Below are 15989 nucleotides of genomic sequence, written 5' to 3'. Positions count from 1 at the left end.
CGTTCTCTTTGCTTAAACTGTGTTTTAGATCGATGACTAAAACAAATATCCCAAAAAATTAGGCGAAGATTCTCATCAAAATTTTGTAAGTGATTTCAATCCGTTAGATAAATAATATTTCTTACAATTTCTGACCACCAAACATATTCAGCCTATTCCACTGTTCAACAGAAAAGCTCTCGCAAAGCACACCCCATAAACGCATCGCGCTTGGGATTGTATGATCTTACAGAGCTGAGGTTCGCCCGACAGGTCCCATTGCATTGCGGTCACACAATCATCCAAAACGATTTGCCGCTCGACCCATCAAAACTGCCATCGAAATCCTCCCGGTGCCCATTTAAAAACAACGACGACCGAAAACATCCCACCATACCGAGCCCCAGATTCTGATGTTCTGTTTCCCTCCCCTTTTTCTCCACATGTTTTTTTTTTTTTTTGGTTCCGTCGGCACACGGGCGGACCCTAAAAAAAAGCAGATAAGCCACAATGCGTATATAAAAACCATCAGAATGATAATCGGTTTCATATTTTTCTGGTGGAAATATTATTCAAATCGATCGATATCACCCCGGGACACCGTTCGAGAGGGGACGGCAATAAAAAAGTGCGACCGCGGCGAGTCGCATTCGGTCCCCGGTTAACCCGTGCGAACCCAAACTCTTCGCGATGGCACACCGAACTCCAATAAGAAAAATCGTTCACGTGAAGTGAGAACTTGAGATACGGCACCGATTTGCGTTTTGATTCCTTTCGATCCGTTTTTCGCGAACCGTTTTGGTAAAGGCCCGCTTTACCTAGGCGCGATCGATTCACCCTGGTACGGCACACGGTGAGCCGTTCGCTAACCTTGGCCACCTTCGCATAAGGAACCGGTTTGCATGTGGAATCCGTCCGGTGCCGATTGCACTGGTCGGTGGCCAACCGGCTGGTGATAAATCCATCCATATTAGCATCTCAATAGTGGTTGCGATCGTAGGTTCTGAACAGTTGAGCCGATTCGAACTAGGGAAACAGCGGTGAGAAGCTATTGATAAATTTATGATTTTACTGATTTACGACCCAGAGCTTACGACGCGGATCTTTATGCTGGCTAGTTGCTTTGACACGGTGGTTAGCCGATATGCTTTATATTTGAACCGGTTGGGAAGGCTTTTGCGTTTTCTCCGATTCTGAGTCTGATTTGGTAGCCACATATCACGGCCGATCAGCCGACGCGCACAATCAAACGCTATCAGCAAGAACAGCGATTCTGACAGGAGCTTTAATCAGTTTATGGGACACGCTATTAGTTAGCATACTATCAGGCGCAGCTCGTTCGCCGGGTTGACACTTGCTCGCGTGGATCACGGCAAGGTTTAGTGAATGGATTACAAAAGAATTTCGTTGTATAGAACATTTAAATCCCGATTATTGATTTTCTATTATGCTGCCACATAAAATGGCCATAAACGAGATATGTCCCGCATGTCGGAAAGCTGTTTCTTTCCCATACTTTGTCCCTCGTTTATTTCTGTCTTCTGAAACCAAAAAGCAATAAAGCGCGATTTAAAAGTTGTAAAATGATCCACACATCCCAGAGAAATCGCTCTGGTTGAGGTTTTTTCTTGCTTAATGCGTTGTAATACATTACACAGTAGCCTGCTCCGGATGCTACCGACACAAACTAAGCGGCTTAGCGCCTAATAACATTTTAGACTTTTTGTATCGCTGGCGATGCAGGAACGCTTTATTGCCTTCGCCTGCCAGAACCTGCTCCAACAGCAATCACATATTTCCGTTGCCGGTCATAAAGATGAGCCCTGACCTTGGGAATTCGAAATTTGCATCCAATATTGTAGCAGCTTGTGCAGTTTATGCGTTTCATAAACCGTTCCAAACTCAATCACTTGAGGATTGGAAACCCATTTTGTGATGTGCAGATCCGTCAGACTGTTCAGCAGCCTCGTTACGGAGTGGAGGCCTCGCGCGGTACGTCATTTCAGCGGGAAGTATTCTCTTGCTGCACTTTACTGCTTTATGAGTTAATCCGTTCGGTTGTAAATTCCTTTCGCAAACCTTTGCCTTCCAAGCGATCGCGATCGATCGTACCGCCAGCGCCACCAGCGATCGTTTCATTTCGAAAACGCCAACCTTCAACGACTCCGCTCATTCGTGGATGGTGTTTGCATTCCGCTTCGTGTGGTGCACGATTCTAGTGGACTCAGGAACTGTTTGAAAGATGGTTTTGAAAAATGATACTAAACTTCGTTCTTTAACCACCCTGCATTCGGGGTCGAGACCTCGACGCTCAGAAGAAGCGAAAGTTCCCAACAAACAGACACGATACCGATGTACAAAACGAATGCAGGCGATCGGTTGGGGTAAGGGTGTACCGAAATGAAGTCATAAATTATCCACCAAACTTTGAGTCAAATAAAATAATGTACAAACACAGACACGGACAGATATATGAGCGTGCGCCGGGCTGGACACACGGGGGTTCTTTACTTTATGACGGAATATTTAAAATAGTCCAGCCTCCCAGCGCTGGATCGCAAAGGGGTTAAAATAGGGTATAAATAGGGTTAAACGGAAGAAGAAGGCTCGAAAAAAAAACTCCGAGGCCTGCCCAAGGCATTTAATCTTGTTGACTTAGAATCGGTCAGACAGGTTGTTTTTTGGAACCGTTCTGTTTCCTTCGCATGTATCCTAGGCTAGCCTTACATGACCATCTGTGTTAATGCACCCAGGACCACCACTAGCAGTGGGTCACAGATTTAAGACAAACTGATCCTATAAAACGTGTGTGTGAAAGAATGATGTCCATTTGAACTTGCTTGTTGCCCTACAAGCCAACGGATGGCAAATGATACCAACCACGTAGTCATACCGCGGATGGGTGAAAATAAAATAAATCCTTCCATTCGGATCAAGGATCTTCTTTTACTGTCCGCGCGTTCATTCCTGGGCCCCGGCCGGGTTCGAAGCACGGAACTACATAAAACGGACTGACGGACGGACGGTGTAGCCTAAACAGCCCGCCATAAAGCCCCTGGACGGACGGTGGGACGGAGCAAAAACAAAACAAAAAATGAAGAAAAAAAAAGCATACGAACGAAACAAGAATCGGAGTGAACAGGTTTCAAATTTATGGGCATCGCGCTTCATTCCCCCTCCACACCTCCCCCCCCCCCCCGCGTGAAAAAAACGAAGAATAAAAAGTAACATCAACGAAATACAGCCCGGGACACCCTGCCGTCGGAAACCGTTTTGTCTTTTGGGTTGCGGGATTTATGAAACGTATTTATTGGAGGTATGATATCTCTCAAATTTCGTCCCGCACCATGTCCATGTTCTTGCTTGGGCTCTCCGCTTCTTCTTGCTTGAAAGCGGGAAGACGAAACCCAACTCAGCAAAGAAAGGTTCCTAAGGGTATTCAAAATTTGGCATAGTCCCGTCATAAATCATAAGTCACCAAGGTATGTTCGCGCATCCCTAATGCTGCTGCCCCACGGAAGGCGTCAGCCGATTCATCGCCAACTGGATATTCCAACTGGAGCTCGATGACCCCCGAAAGGTCATTTTGGGTGGAATAATAGCAGTAAAAACAACACCTCAGCTTCAAAGACGAGAGACTTCACACATGACCACCAAACGGGTCCGTTCCGGGGAGCTTTAGCACAGCCTAAACTAATGGAATTCTGCGTAAGTCTTCCGGTATTTGGGATGCTGCGACCGGATAGCTTACCGTGAGAGAAACGAAAATTCCCAAATTGAAAAAAAGGTGCCGTATTTGACACCATTCATTTTTTGGACTTTTTGCGACAACGACAGTTGCATCGATGTGCATCGGTGTGTGCATCCTTCTCGATCATTTTGAAAGAAAAAGCCGAAGTTTGCAAAAAGAAAACGTCGTACTCCATCAAGCAACAGCTACATGTACAAATACAACGTACTTGAGGGATTGAAGTGGATTGGAACAATGTCCAGAGGGTCAAGATAATCCAGACACTGGTAAATCACGACAGCAGGGCTTTAAAGCTTCTTTTTATGAAGGATTTTGCAAGGATTTTACTCTTTGGCTCTGTGATGGCTCTTAAAGACCTTGGCTTACATGTGATTTGGGCATCAACATGAGTGCTGCATTTCGTTGCTGACAGCTGTCATTGCAGTATGGAAATGAATGAGTTGAAATACATCACATTGATTAAACAGATATTAAGTGAAAGTGCACCGTTGAGTGTTTTTAGTATTTCACCTGTCAAGAAGTGTACGCTCAGTACTACAACGTTTATGCCAATATTTCGTTTTTCTTTCCTTAACTGACTGATTGACTAGGTTAGTTAGTTAGTCCTAACTATGAGGGAACGGTTTGGATGGTATTTGAACCCCGGTGCTATCGTATGAAGACCGATGCCGCTGTCGTGTCTACCATCGAACCGCCTCCACCCAAATATTTACTTACATTATTAAAAAATCTGACTTGCGTTTTAGTTTAACAGAACCTGAAAAGAATTCCAATTCTTGGAATCAACAATATTATTTTACTATTATCCTTGTTGTCTTCTACACTCTCCAGAGTAAACAGAATCAGGAAGTTGCAGATTAAAATATCAATTGAATGTTTGAATTTCTTCCTCCGCATCGCACAGATGTTCCTATACAACAGGAAAGGTGTCCTAGCATAGGAGGCTTTACGGTAGATAAAAGCAACACACTGTTAAACAAACAAAAGGACGAACGACATGTGTAAGCTTCCTGCATGTGTCGCTCGGTTCAAAGCTTAAGCCTCATTCAACAACCTACCACTCGACTTTTGCATCCTTGACGACAAACGCAAAGGATCATAGCTTAGTGATTCTTCAGTTTTTGTTTTCTTCCTCCCGATGATTCTGATCCTTCCAAAAGCATTACCAATAGTGAACAATAATAGCTTAAGTATGATGTCAACCTAGAAACGTTTCTTCCTAGTCTATTTTCTCGTGTTTTCTCTCTTTCTCTCTCCCTATCTCGATCTCTAGTTTGTGTGAAACCAAGTTCTAAGACCACGCTGAGCCTTGACACCCGTTTCACAACATCGATTTAAATATCGAATCCCTCTAGGGCGAAGGTACGATCGCACACAGTAAGCGCAGCCAATCGACCGACCGATCGAGCAGGGCAAACGAAAAAAGTGAAACGCATGAGCTTTAAAAACGTGTAATCCGATTAAAATCTTATTATTGACAACGGTCGGTCGCACTGCTGGCGGGTATTCCAGAGCGTAGGGATCCGATAACCAGTGATGGAAAGCGAAAGAGTGCTGGAAAGATCGAGCGAACGATCGCTTACGAACGATGTGACACGGGCGTGCGACCGAAGGTGACAGAGCAGACGTTGTTTACAGCTACACACTAGCTACACAGCTTCCAACACGCGCCTAACGGTTGGCGCGGACCTAGAAGTGCTGGTCGGGCGGGATTAAACATCGACTAAACGTCAGTCGAACGCATTGTCACTTAATTTAAACTTGTCGCTTCGTCCGTTGGATAGGCAAACTGGTGCCAGACTAGCGATAAATGACTACGAGAGGGTGCATCTAAGGTGGGTGCCTAACAGAGTGCCGAGCGATTGAATGCATTATGGAAACGAATGCATTATGCATAGAGCGCTAGATGTGATTGAACGTATCTTCATTAGACTCGACCGTATCTACTCCCTGGTGATCGGTAATAAGACGATGGGTTATGTCTTAATTGACTCGTCTATTTAATAGAAGACTTTTTGAAGCACGTTAATAGCACACAATAAGGATAAACATTAAGGTTGAATATAAATGAAATCTACTTCCTAGTGTCTGGTTTCGAATTCTTAAAGCATGCATGTATCGTTTAAGTACAAAGTGTCACTTTTAAATCCTCACCGAACCAGCGTTCGGGTGCGTTAGGTTACAAAACCAATCGATAGAGACTCCATATCCATTCGCTTACATCTTGCTATCCATCAAAGTCAGCTCCATAACTCACACCGTAACCGTAACCGATGATGCCTGTGACCTCTTCTGGTTAGGCGCGGGAGTGTCAGGAAAACGATCTCCCAGAAAGTATCACAGCCAATGCAAATGGATAAGCCCCTGTACCGACGCCATCCCGATTGGAATGATTTTTGTTATTTTAAAACCGTGAACCGTGTAACCCAACGTCCTCTACTCTCTGGGGCATGCATTCCCGAACGGAGTGCTCCGAAGTGAAACAGGGTTCAGTTGCGATGCCAATAAACAGCAACAGCAACAATGATGATCATGCTTGCCGTGCTTATGTGCTTATACGCTTAATACGCAAAGTCAGGCTAGACATTAATCTTAATCCCGCCAAAGGAGATTATCCTTTTTTGCGCTTCTGCGCACACTCGCTCGCTCATGGCATGGTCATTAGCAGGGTGTGCTTGCACTGTCGGTGAGTGTGAAGAAGGATCCCGGATAGGGGAAAGTAAAGGGCCAACAACAACGGAGTCTCGTGTCATTGTGTCGTGACGTTTTACGATAGGAATACTGTATTCTGGCACACTTGACAGAAAGGCTTGTTTTGCTGGGCGAGCAGAAAAGAGTGAATGTGTTTGGGAAAAGGTCGTTATTTATTGATCCGATCGGATTAGCAGTTGATTCTGGTTGGCAAATGCGTCGATCTTATTGATCGCTCTGTTTTGATGCAGTATTTAATTCAAAACGTCAAATTCTTGCTAATGTCTGACTCTAACAAAATGATGACAGCAGTCTCTACGTACCCTCACAAAACCCAATAAAAAACTCATAGAACAAATAACTACAATTTATCTTTTTGCTGCAATGTTTACTCCTTCATCCTGCTGGCTGGTTAGGTAGCTCAGCGCAAACCATATTCCAAATCCAACAGTCTCTTCTGCTTTCTTCCTCATCGGGCAAATAGAAACAAAAAGGACCAAAATACATCAATCGACACCAGATGTTACTCAGCAGTGACGGTGACGCATGTGTCCCATCTGAGGGTTTTTATCAAACGATTCTTCTAGTTTTCCGTTATTTACGGCTACCCGTAACGGGACAGTTGGAAAATTAGTGTGAAAATCTGCACTCGAACATCCACCTCAACGGGTGTCCGGCGTGTGTGCCAAAAAGCTGCCTCCGTGACAGCTGTTAAAAACCATAAGATGAACGCAATTGGTGTCGTTACATTCACGCTATTTCTTTTCCATTTATTGCCTCTCGAAATGTCTTTAATGAAGAGGGGTTTGTTGAAAAAAAAAGGAAAAAACAAACAAATACACCGACCAACGGTCAATTTGAGCATTTTTTTTTTTTTGTTTGTCGAGCAAAGCGAACGCCGCCTAATATTTATAGTTCAGTGAGGCGCACTGCTAAGTCCCAAAATGGACCTCATGCGGTGTGGTGCTTTGTTTAGAGCCATCTTGATCCGCATGAGCTCCGCTCGGTCGCAGGAGGCGCCGAATCAATCGAAGGATAATAAAGTGTGTGCAGCTTTCCGAGCACATTCTTACCGTCCATGTCGTCTCGCACGATCGGATCGGATCTTTAGCGTTCGGTGATGAAATGCGAACAGAAAACAACCTGTCCATCGATCCATCGAGAGCGAACTTGAAACACTCTCAAAAGCTTCGAAACTAATCCGTGTCGATTCGATTTTTACCTTCACATGTGTACCGGAGTTCTCCCTTTCCCGCCACCGCCCCTTGGCCGCCCGTGACGACAGACCTAGCAGACGTGATTGAGAAGGCATTAAAATTTCATAGAAAATATTTCAACATTAGCCCTGGATCATTAATAATTTATGTACGGCCCGGTACCGGGCTTTTGTTTTTTCTTCGCTCGCGTAACATGCCGGCCAAGGGAGGGACACCCTTTCGGATGTTCGCCACGGACCGCGGGAAGGCCACAACATCACCCTTGCGCGGCCGATCCGCGACCATGTCCGCGTGCTGTGGTTGAATAATTTTTCCAATTTCTCATGCCCTAATCCACAATTTCATACCCATAATCGTGTGTGAAGTGCAGCTCGACGCACTCCGGCAGACGTGATACTTTCGTTTGGTGAAAAATTCTTCTCCATTGTTTTTCCCCGTTTGCTTGGTGGACGCTTTCCTTGAGCGGATGAGGCAAGAGCTCATCAAGGCTCAGCACTGCTATCGGTGCGATGATCGATGATCGGCGGGGAGGGATTGTTTTGTTTTTCGGGGAGAATTGAGAAAGCATCGATCCGAACGAAGATTACGGATTAGAAGGGCAGCGAAGATTGAGTCAGTAAGACGATTCGTTGGGGGTGATTTTTCTTTTGTAATGCCAAAGTTTACGGTGCTTTTGGGTGGGTTGGAGTCTATGAAAATGAAACCGAAACGTTGGATCCATCAGAACACATCTAATGGTGGAGAAAATTGTAGAATTTTTGGACTAATTTCGTTTGGGTTGTCTTCGTTGAGACAGTTTAACTAGTTACATGTGAATATCTAAATCAAGTGTGGGCCCGATGCTTTGTAATTCGTAATAGATTTCCTACATCAAGCGTACAGCTCTTACAAACACTGCAAACAACACGTAGTAATTTACATTGGCGCTGTTTTGTTGACAAATGTCAAATATTAGTACAACAAACAAATCGCGATCAAGTGAATCGTTACAGAAAAGTGTGGATATTTCTGGTTGTGGCCTTTTCGCATCATAAACTCTAGTGGACCAAGAAATCTGCAGCTCGTCAAATACTCTCGGAACGTAAGCAAACAACTCAACACCAGTGCACCAGTGCGGTGGTACAACAAAGTGTGATGGATATTTCAATTTCTAACACTTTTACGCAGAAGTTCACAAGCCAAAGCTCTCCAAAGTCCGTGGTTAAAAGGTACTACCCCGTTTGCCACTTCTGGGTATTACTTGCCCTGTGTAACACTGTGGATGCGTTCACTTTTTTTTGTGCTTACTCCTTCCCGTACGCGTTCAAGTGCGAAGCCATTTCAACAACGTTTCGAAGCTCACTCAAGTGCACCCTCTTCAGCAGGCCCTGTTTGGCGGCAACATTAGAAGGCTCATCTCGGGCAACCGAGTACGGGCCGGGCATCGAACATCTTCATCGCCATCGGGTGCTAAAGTCTAACAAGTTAATTCTTCGCTTCGCCTGCAAGTGTTCGGGCCAGTGTAACGAATGGGCGAGCCTTGCAAGAGGCACACGAAAATGACAGATCCCGCGGATGTCGAGTGGCCGTATCGGTAACAGATTTGTTTTCCATCCAACCACCTGATGAAACCGAGGGAGCTCATGCTTCACCGAGGGTATTGGGAGCTTCCCTATCGGACATCGAGTGGATGCGGTGCGTGACGGCAAGCCGCCACTCGATCGCTTGTGGATTGTGGATCTTCTTCTCAATCTTACCCCATCCAGTCTCCCCCCCCCCCCCCTGACACCCCCAAACAACTGAAGGTTTCAAGTTTCCAAACACTACGTCTTCTACGAGGCGCATTTTTTGTTTGGGTGCTGCCTTTTTTTCTGAGTGTGCCGGCTTCGAAGGCGCCTCCATCCGTGTATGTGTGTGTGTGTGTGTGTGTGTGTGTGTGTGTGTGTTGACTGCGAAGGAAGGTGTTTGAGCATGATCGTCAGCTTGCTACCGCTACTACCAACTCCCATGGCGGCCCCGTCGGGGGAGAAAGCAGAAAAGAGTGGGTAATGCCGACAGTGCTCACCCGGTCGACTAGTATTCCCTTTTTTGGTCGATGTTCGCTGACATGGGGGATGCAGGCTCGTAGTTTCGGTTTGTGTGGACCACCATAAACTCTTGGAACGTACGGCAGGTCCCGCGTGACATTGTACCCGTGGTCGTAAAAATGGAACACTCTACCGAGCGGATGCGGTAATTATCGGCCCACCTAAACTCTCATCGATTTAACGGTTGGTGGCTACTACAGGAATAAATGTTTTATTTTATCCTACGGGGACATTTCGTTGAGCAGTAAAGCCCAAATGTTGTCGATTGTTTTGCCAGGTGGTTAACGAAAAATTGGCAAAGCACTAAGAATTCACAATGAGTCATCTTCATAAGCTTACCACAGAATAGAAGATCACGTGTGAAAGCACACGCAGGGACCGGTTTAACAATGTGCTACAGTGCCATCAACAATTTCTACTTCTGCGTGAAGAACTCCCTGGCACAGATTAGCATAAATATGTTTAAAATGTAAATTATATCACTTCCAACGGTGAGCTTGTGTTGTGTGCGTGCGAATTCGTTCATCCGCACACAGTGCACTTTAAGTCGGGCTCCCAGCTGGATAGCTTCCCAGAACATCAGCGGGAGCTAACGCGATTTGGGCGATGGATAGCTTTGGTCGCGATAGAGGAAGTTTCGAAGAATTGAAGTCTCATCGTGCGATATCAATACCAACCATCATAAAATAAGGAGTAGCCGTGGTGTTAAATGTAATAAAACGAATCTATTCCTTTCGTTGTCGAGCCTAGCAGCACGATTCTGGGTGATGATCGTAGACGGTAGGAACGATTTGAATCCAAACCTACTATCAAATTACCTGAAAACGAGATTCAGATTATGTGCAGCGCGTTGGTAGCAAGGTAAGATATGATGATTACCTTAAGAAACTCGTTTAAACGAGCGAGGACAATTATCAAGCACCTTAAAAGAAGTGATGGAGCGTCAAATTGACTAATGACTTGATACGGTTTCCTGAGCGAGTGGTGTAACTTTACTTGATTGATATCTTTTGACGCTTTGCGCGCTGCTTTAGTTTATGTTTTCATCAAATGACGATTTTCTCTCATTTCTTCTTTATAACATCTCCAAAATGTCTCCATAAATGCACGCAAATAGCTTAGAAAGTAGAGCATCAATAGAATAAATGGCACAATAGAAATTCATTACAAATGTTCGATCGTGCTACACGGAGACGAGCACAACAATTGAAAGTATAAGCGACCATACAAATATCTCTTAAAATTTTCTTCCTTTCGATAAACGGTCTTACTTCAGCTTTCTCGATAAAAATAAGAAATATTTCACTACTTTCTTGGACCACAAAAAAAAAGGTTCGTCGCTTATTATTTGTTTACTTCTTTTTAGACGTTTTGCATTGTCTATTTGGTATCACTTTACTCATCGCCGCATTCCAGCCAGCATCGCCGTAAAAGGCATTCTTTTTTCTTGCTCATGAAAAATACGCTTGGATACGCAAAATCGATTCGACACGCGCTTCAAAAACCTTTCAAACGCATCTGCGTTTCCAATAGCGCACCAGCGTGAGGTATCGGTGTGATCAGGCGATAAGAAATGAGATTGAATCTTTTTGCAGATATTTTTCTGGTCAAAATAAGTGCTTCAAATATAAGTTCTTGACCGATGTACATTGCAATGCTTTTGAATAAAAAAAAAAAGCAGTGTTCTTTATGCAACACTTCGATCGTAATGCAACATTTACTGCGCGGTGTACCTTCAAAGACTGCCATATCCATCGAAACAGGTACAATTTCACATCATGACTATTATCATCATCATCATCACTATGGTTCCAGCTGTGCTCCAAACAGTGAGGCCACACAGACCGAAGAACGATGCAGCATCATGCTCATTTCCATTATTTCATCTTTTAATTTGATTTTATCTCCAAACACTCTAACGCCGCGCGTTTGAAGTCGCACCGTTTTTTTTTTTTTTATGGTCAAGAAAAGCCACCTCCCCTCCGTTTTCCAACCGTTGAAACTTAACCCCTCTACATGCAAGAAAAGACGCGAGCGAGTGTTGGGCATCACAGATCGACATCATGATCACTGTGGCATCTTTAGGTCGATCTGTGGTGTCCCTGCACTGCGATCGTGATTGGTCCTGGGAAGGCCAGAAATTTATGCCTACAAACCATGACTTGCGATAAGCCGTTTGCCGGCTTAACGTGCCGGATCTGATCCACCCAAAAGCTTCGGCAAGTAGTTGAGGAGTTACAATTTGCTTATAGATGTATGGGTTAAAACAAGCTTCTAACAATACAACATTTTTTATATGCACTCTACGAAGTGAATTGTAATTGAATTCATCGTAGAATATAGACATTTTTTTGAGAAAAGCGTAATCTCCTGAAAAAATTGGTCCCAAAACGATATGACCTTCTGCAACTTCACCATCAGGACAGATCATTCATCATCGATTATATTCCCTTCGGAAGTATCACTCAGCGCTAAGAAGCGTAAGAATCGAAAAGTCATGCAACCGTTCCGTGGCCCCGCCAAGAACGTGACCATAAGCTCGAAGACGGGAATATCCGACCTCCGTGTTGCCAGACCTTGCCTCTCTTATGGCTGCTGCTGCTTGCCGACGGCATCCCATCCCCAATTCCAGTTTGTCATGTCTGGAATCCACGATCGCGCGCGCCACCACACGACTTCGTTTGACAGGTTGGTTTGCCCGTTTTGACAGTGTTTTGATCGGTTGTGCCGGCGGCCTTCCTACCTCACCAAGTGGCCAAGTTCTTACCTTCAGCTGTTCCAGTTTAATATCCATCATGATCACGGTTTTGTTTGGTGGAGCTGGCTGACTGTGTTTTTTTTTTTTTTTTTGTTCGTTCTCTTCCTTCGCCCGTTTATTCTGTGTCTGTGAAACGTCGTATTGTCGTCCGGCTGTCTGACGGCGTGTCAGCTGACAGAACAGACTGCCGGCAAACGAGAGACGCACCGGGCTACGTGCGTAGGCTGTGGCTGTGTGACACTCGAAGTTCTCGGTGATTTCAAACTTCAATACTTATGCTAGAGATGTCCTGTGATGGGACATCTTATCGAACGCACTAGTTAATCTCTCTTCCACTTTAAACACTTCAATAATTTTGGTTTTCTAATCACGAATGCTTTCACCCTAAAAGCACACTCACGCACTAAAAACACTGCTTTCCTTCAACCCGGTGTATCCCGAGCCCAATGACACACACGGTCAACCGCGTTACAGATCCAATCTCATCGACACTCGAGTTAACACTAGTCGCAGCCTTCTACTCGTCTACCGAATGAACACCCCAAACCTGTACACGGCGCTGGGTCCATATCGACGTCTCGTTTTTTCGCACCCAGGAGCCCCTTCTGCCGCCCAGTCGGATGGGGGGGGTTCGTTCGCCCTTCTCCCCCCTAAGAAAAAAAGGTTGATCTTTATCTCTCTTGTTTTCTCCTGCTTCACGATCGTGCTCGATCGTAGCCCAGGGTGTACTGTGAGCGTACGTGTAAATCGCGCCAATCTTGCGATCTCTCAACCAAACCTCACACAGAAACCTGCCCGCGGAAATCACTTCACACGTTTTGACCGTCGAACAACAACAAACCCGCAACACAACGCGTCAGCCGCATGTGCACCATCCATTCATAAAGCGCACGCGTACCGTTTTACGTTTGCCATCATTTTGTGGCTTTCTGCCGAACCGTAAAGGATGCTGTGAGAGTTGCTGCGGAAGCTATGCTCTCGGAGAGCGCCTTCGATCAACCGATGGCGTAAGTATATAAGGGTTGTTGAGGGCTGTTGTTGGGCTGGAAAGGGGGCGTGGTTTTTATGGTTTCTGCATGCTGTCCATCAATGTATGGATTGAATTACATCGTTTCTTGTACTCTGTGTACGTAAATTTATGCATAGTTCCTTGCTAACAGCGTTGTGTGTGACAATTTTACTATCAGCTGGTCTGTCAGATGTCATTACATCAACCTCATTACAATGCTTTTTTATCATAAATATCTCGTCAAAAATGATTTACAACCGGAGTAACAGAACTCTGAAGAATGTGCATACATTCTTCAGACCTTTCTGTTGCCAATGTGCTTTAAATACTGCTTAGTGCTGATGCATTAATTTAAATTTCCACCTATTTTTAACATGGAATAAGCATTCTACCATAAATTATTTTAAAAAATATAGTTTAATTATTACAATCGAATTTTCGTATGGCTCTTATCCATCATCCCTCTGGCTAAATCTCTAAAGATACTCAAACATTATTTCATGACAGCGATTGCTTTATTTCCCTTCATGGAATGTTCTTAAGCCACGCCTACATTCGGAACGTCAGCTCTTTAATATACGTCCTGCATACACCAGGAACTCACGGAGCTGAACTCACTTATCCTGGAACTCACGGAATTACGCTTCGCGATCGTTTGGCGAATATCCTTCCTGAAAGGGCAAAAGATAGAACGAGACGGATTGCATATTTAAGCAAGGATGTTCTCTTCCGATTATGTACACCATCTCGAACAGCAACATTCTCGACCGTTCCATCGTCCTTTCCCAGTTCGCACGACATCATTTGTTTACCGATGGTTGCTTCCTTTCGTTGCCGCTACCTACTTCCGGCCGGCATTTCTTGCTTCGTCAGCCTGTCGCTTCCGTTTCGGATTCGGAAAAGTTTGTAAGGGTTTTTTTTCTACTATCTCTTCTCTACCTCACATCAGGGAAATTTGCCGAGTTTCACGTCCTCGCGACTGGTAGACGAAAGCTGGCATAAAATTCAATTCAATTACCTTTGCGAATACATAATGATCGCTGGCTTGGCTTTCGCAAGCCCGGAGAAAAGTGCTTCAAATCTCTTTATTGCATTTAAAGAACTTTAATACACTCGACAATCGGGCAGAGCTACACTGAAGCAATGGATTGTTTAGAGGAGGCATCTCATCACTACCATCAGAAGGAATCTTTCGAAAGTTTCGAAACGTTGGGTGGGATTTTACGTAAGTGATTATTAGGCATTATTTGGCCACGATTTTTAAGAAGTTGATGATTGTGCAAACGCACGAGATTCTTATGGATGGCGCCTAGCAGATAGGCTTTTGTTATTATTGGGGACAACAACAGACAACATCAAAACATCTCGTCCCGTCGAAATCAAAACACTATCTGATCAACTTATAATTTGGAGCAATTTCATTTGATCTATTCTATTTTCCTGCTCGCCATGATTCCTTACGCCATGTCGGCACGTGTCCGCTGAGGCACGTTTTTGGGCGTATGTAATTAGTCATATTTACTGTAGCTATTCGGCATTCAAACGAAATCACCCTACCGTGTTGTGGGATCACGGTAGGTGTGCTTTGTACGATTGTTGCGTTACAAAGGCACCTTCATCACCGTGTAAAGGCGGTGACATGTAGGAGGTTTTCTGTTCTAACTCGATGCATCCTTTTTGGTAGAACTGTGCCCTCAAGGGCGTAAGAACAACACATCATTCATTGCAAAGGGTGTAAGTCCATGTGAAAAAGAAGAAATAAGGGTATTTATGCTTAAAGTGAATTCTTTGCTATTGTGATAACAATAACATGAGCATAAATCGAATGCATTTTTGAAACAGTTCAATATCAAAATCCTGCTGTCAATATGTTCGATTTTGGGATCTAATTTTCGATATTTGATATGAGTCTAACAATATGAGTGCAAAAAAGGATAGCACGCGCCTAAAGGTATGCTATTTGGTATGGAATAACATTTGATTTTATTTTAAAACTTCCCTTACTATTTTCTTGTCTTTTCTGCTTACTGTTGTAAGATTTCAAGCACATTAATGCTAGCTTGAAATGAATAAAATTTACAATACATTCTTAACACAAATAATAAATCTAAAAACTCTTGATAGAATGAAAAACAAACTACAGCAAATGAAAGTACAATAAAATCTGGAAGCCCCCTAGCTTCTACCACAGTCAAGCCGATTTAGTGTCTTAAATCATTAATCCACCCGACAACCATAACTCAACTGCTTCTTCCATTCGATTATCATAAATCATGACTCCATCGTGGTTAAAAATAAACATCAAGTTCTAAACATTGTTCTAACATCTTGTTTATTGCGCGTGTTTGATCACAACACGCGATAGCAGCCGACACTTTAATAAAAGAAGCTTCCCCAAGACAAGACATCAAGGATGGGCATAAAAGCTAAAGAGAGAACAATGTTTTCCAAACAAAATTGAACGCGTATCCCACGGTGGTTTAATGTACTTCCCGGAGTCACGGGTATTTTTTCTCTT

The 15989-nt window shown here is 44.1% G+C and overlaps 2 protein-coding genes across 3 annotated transcripts in view; one reads left to right on the top strand and one right to left on the bottom strand.

Moving 5' to 3' along the window:
• Window positions 1-12504, bottom strand: part of LOC126562639 (LIM/homeobox protein Awh-like) — an 82209-nt gene extending 69705 nt beyond the window's left edge. For both annotated transcript variants that reach the window (XM_050219197.1, XM_050219198.1), the window contains exon 1: window positions 12472-12504. In XM_050219197.1, the coding sequence (XP_050075154.1) occupies window positions 12472-12501 (30 nt within the window). In that variant the 5' untranslated portion in view covers window positions 12502-12504. The remainder of the gene's footprint in view (window positions 1-12471) is intronic.
• LOC126561876 (PTB domain-containing adapter protein ced-6) overlaps window positions 1-15989 on the top strand; it is a 359240-nt gene that overhangs the window by 135257 nt on the left and 207994 nt on the right. The gene's annotated exons all lie outside the window — the stretch shown is intronic.

Source organism: Anopheles maculipalpis, chromosome 3RL (genome assembly GCF_943734695.1).
Source record: "Anopheles maculipalpis chromosome 3RL, idAnoMacuDA_375_x, whole genome shotgun sequence".
NCBI lineage: Eukaryota > Metazoa > Arthropoda > Insecta > Diptera > Culicidae > Anopheles > Anopheles maculipalpis.
This window is presented reverse-complemented; position numbering and strand designations above follow the sequence as displayed.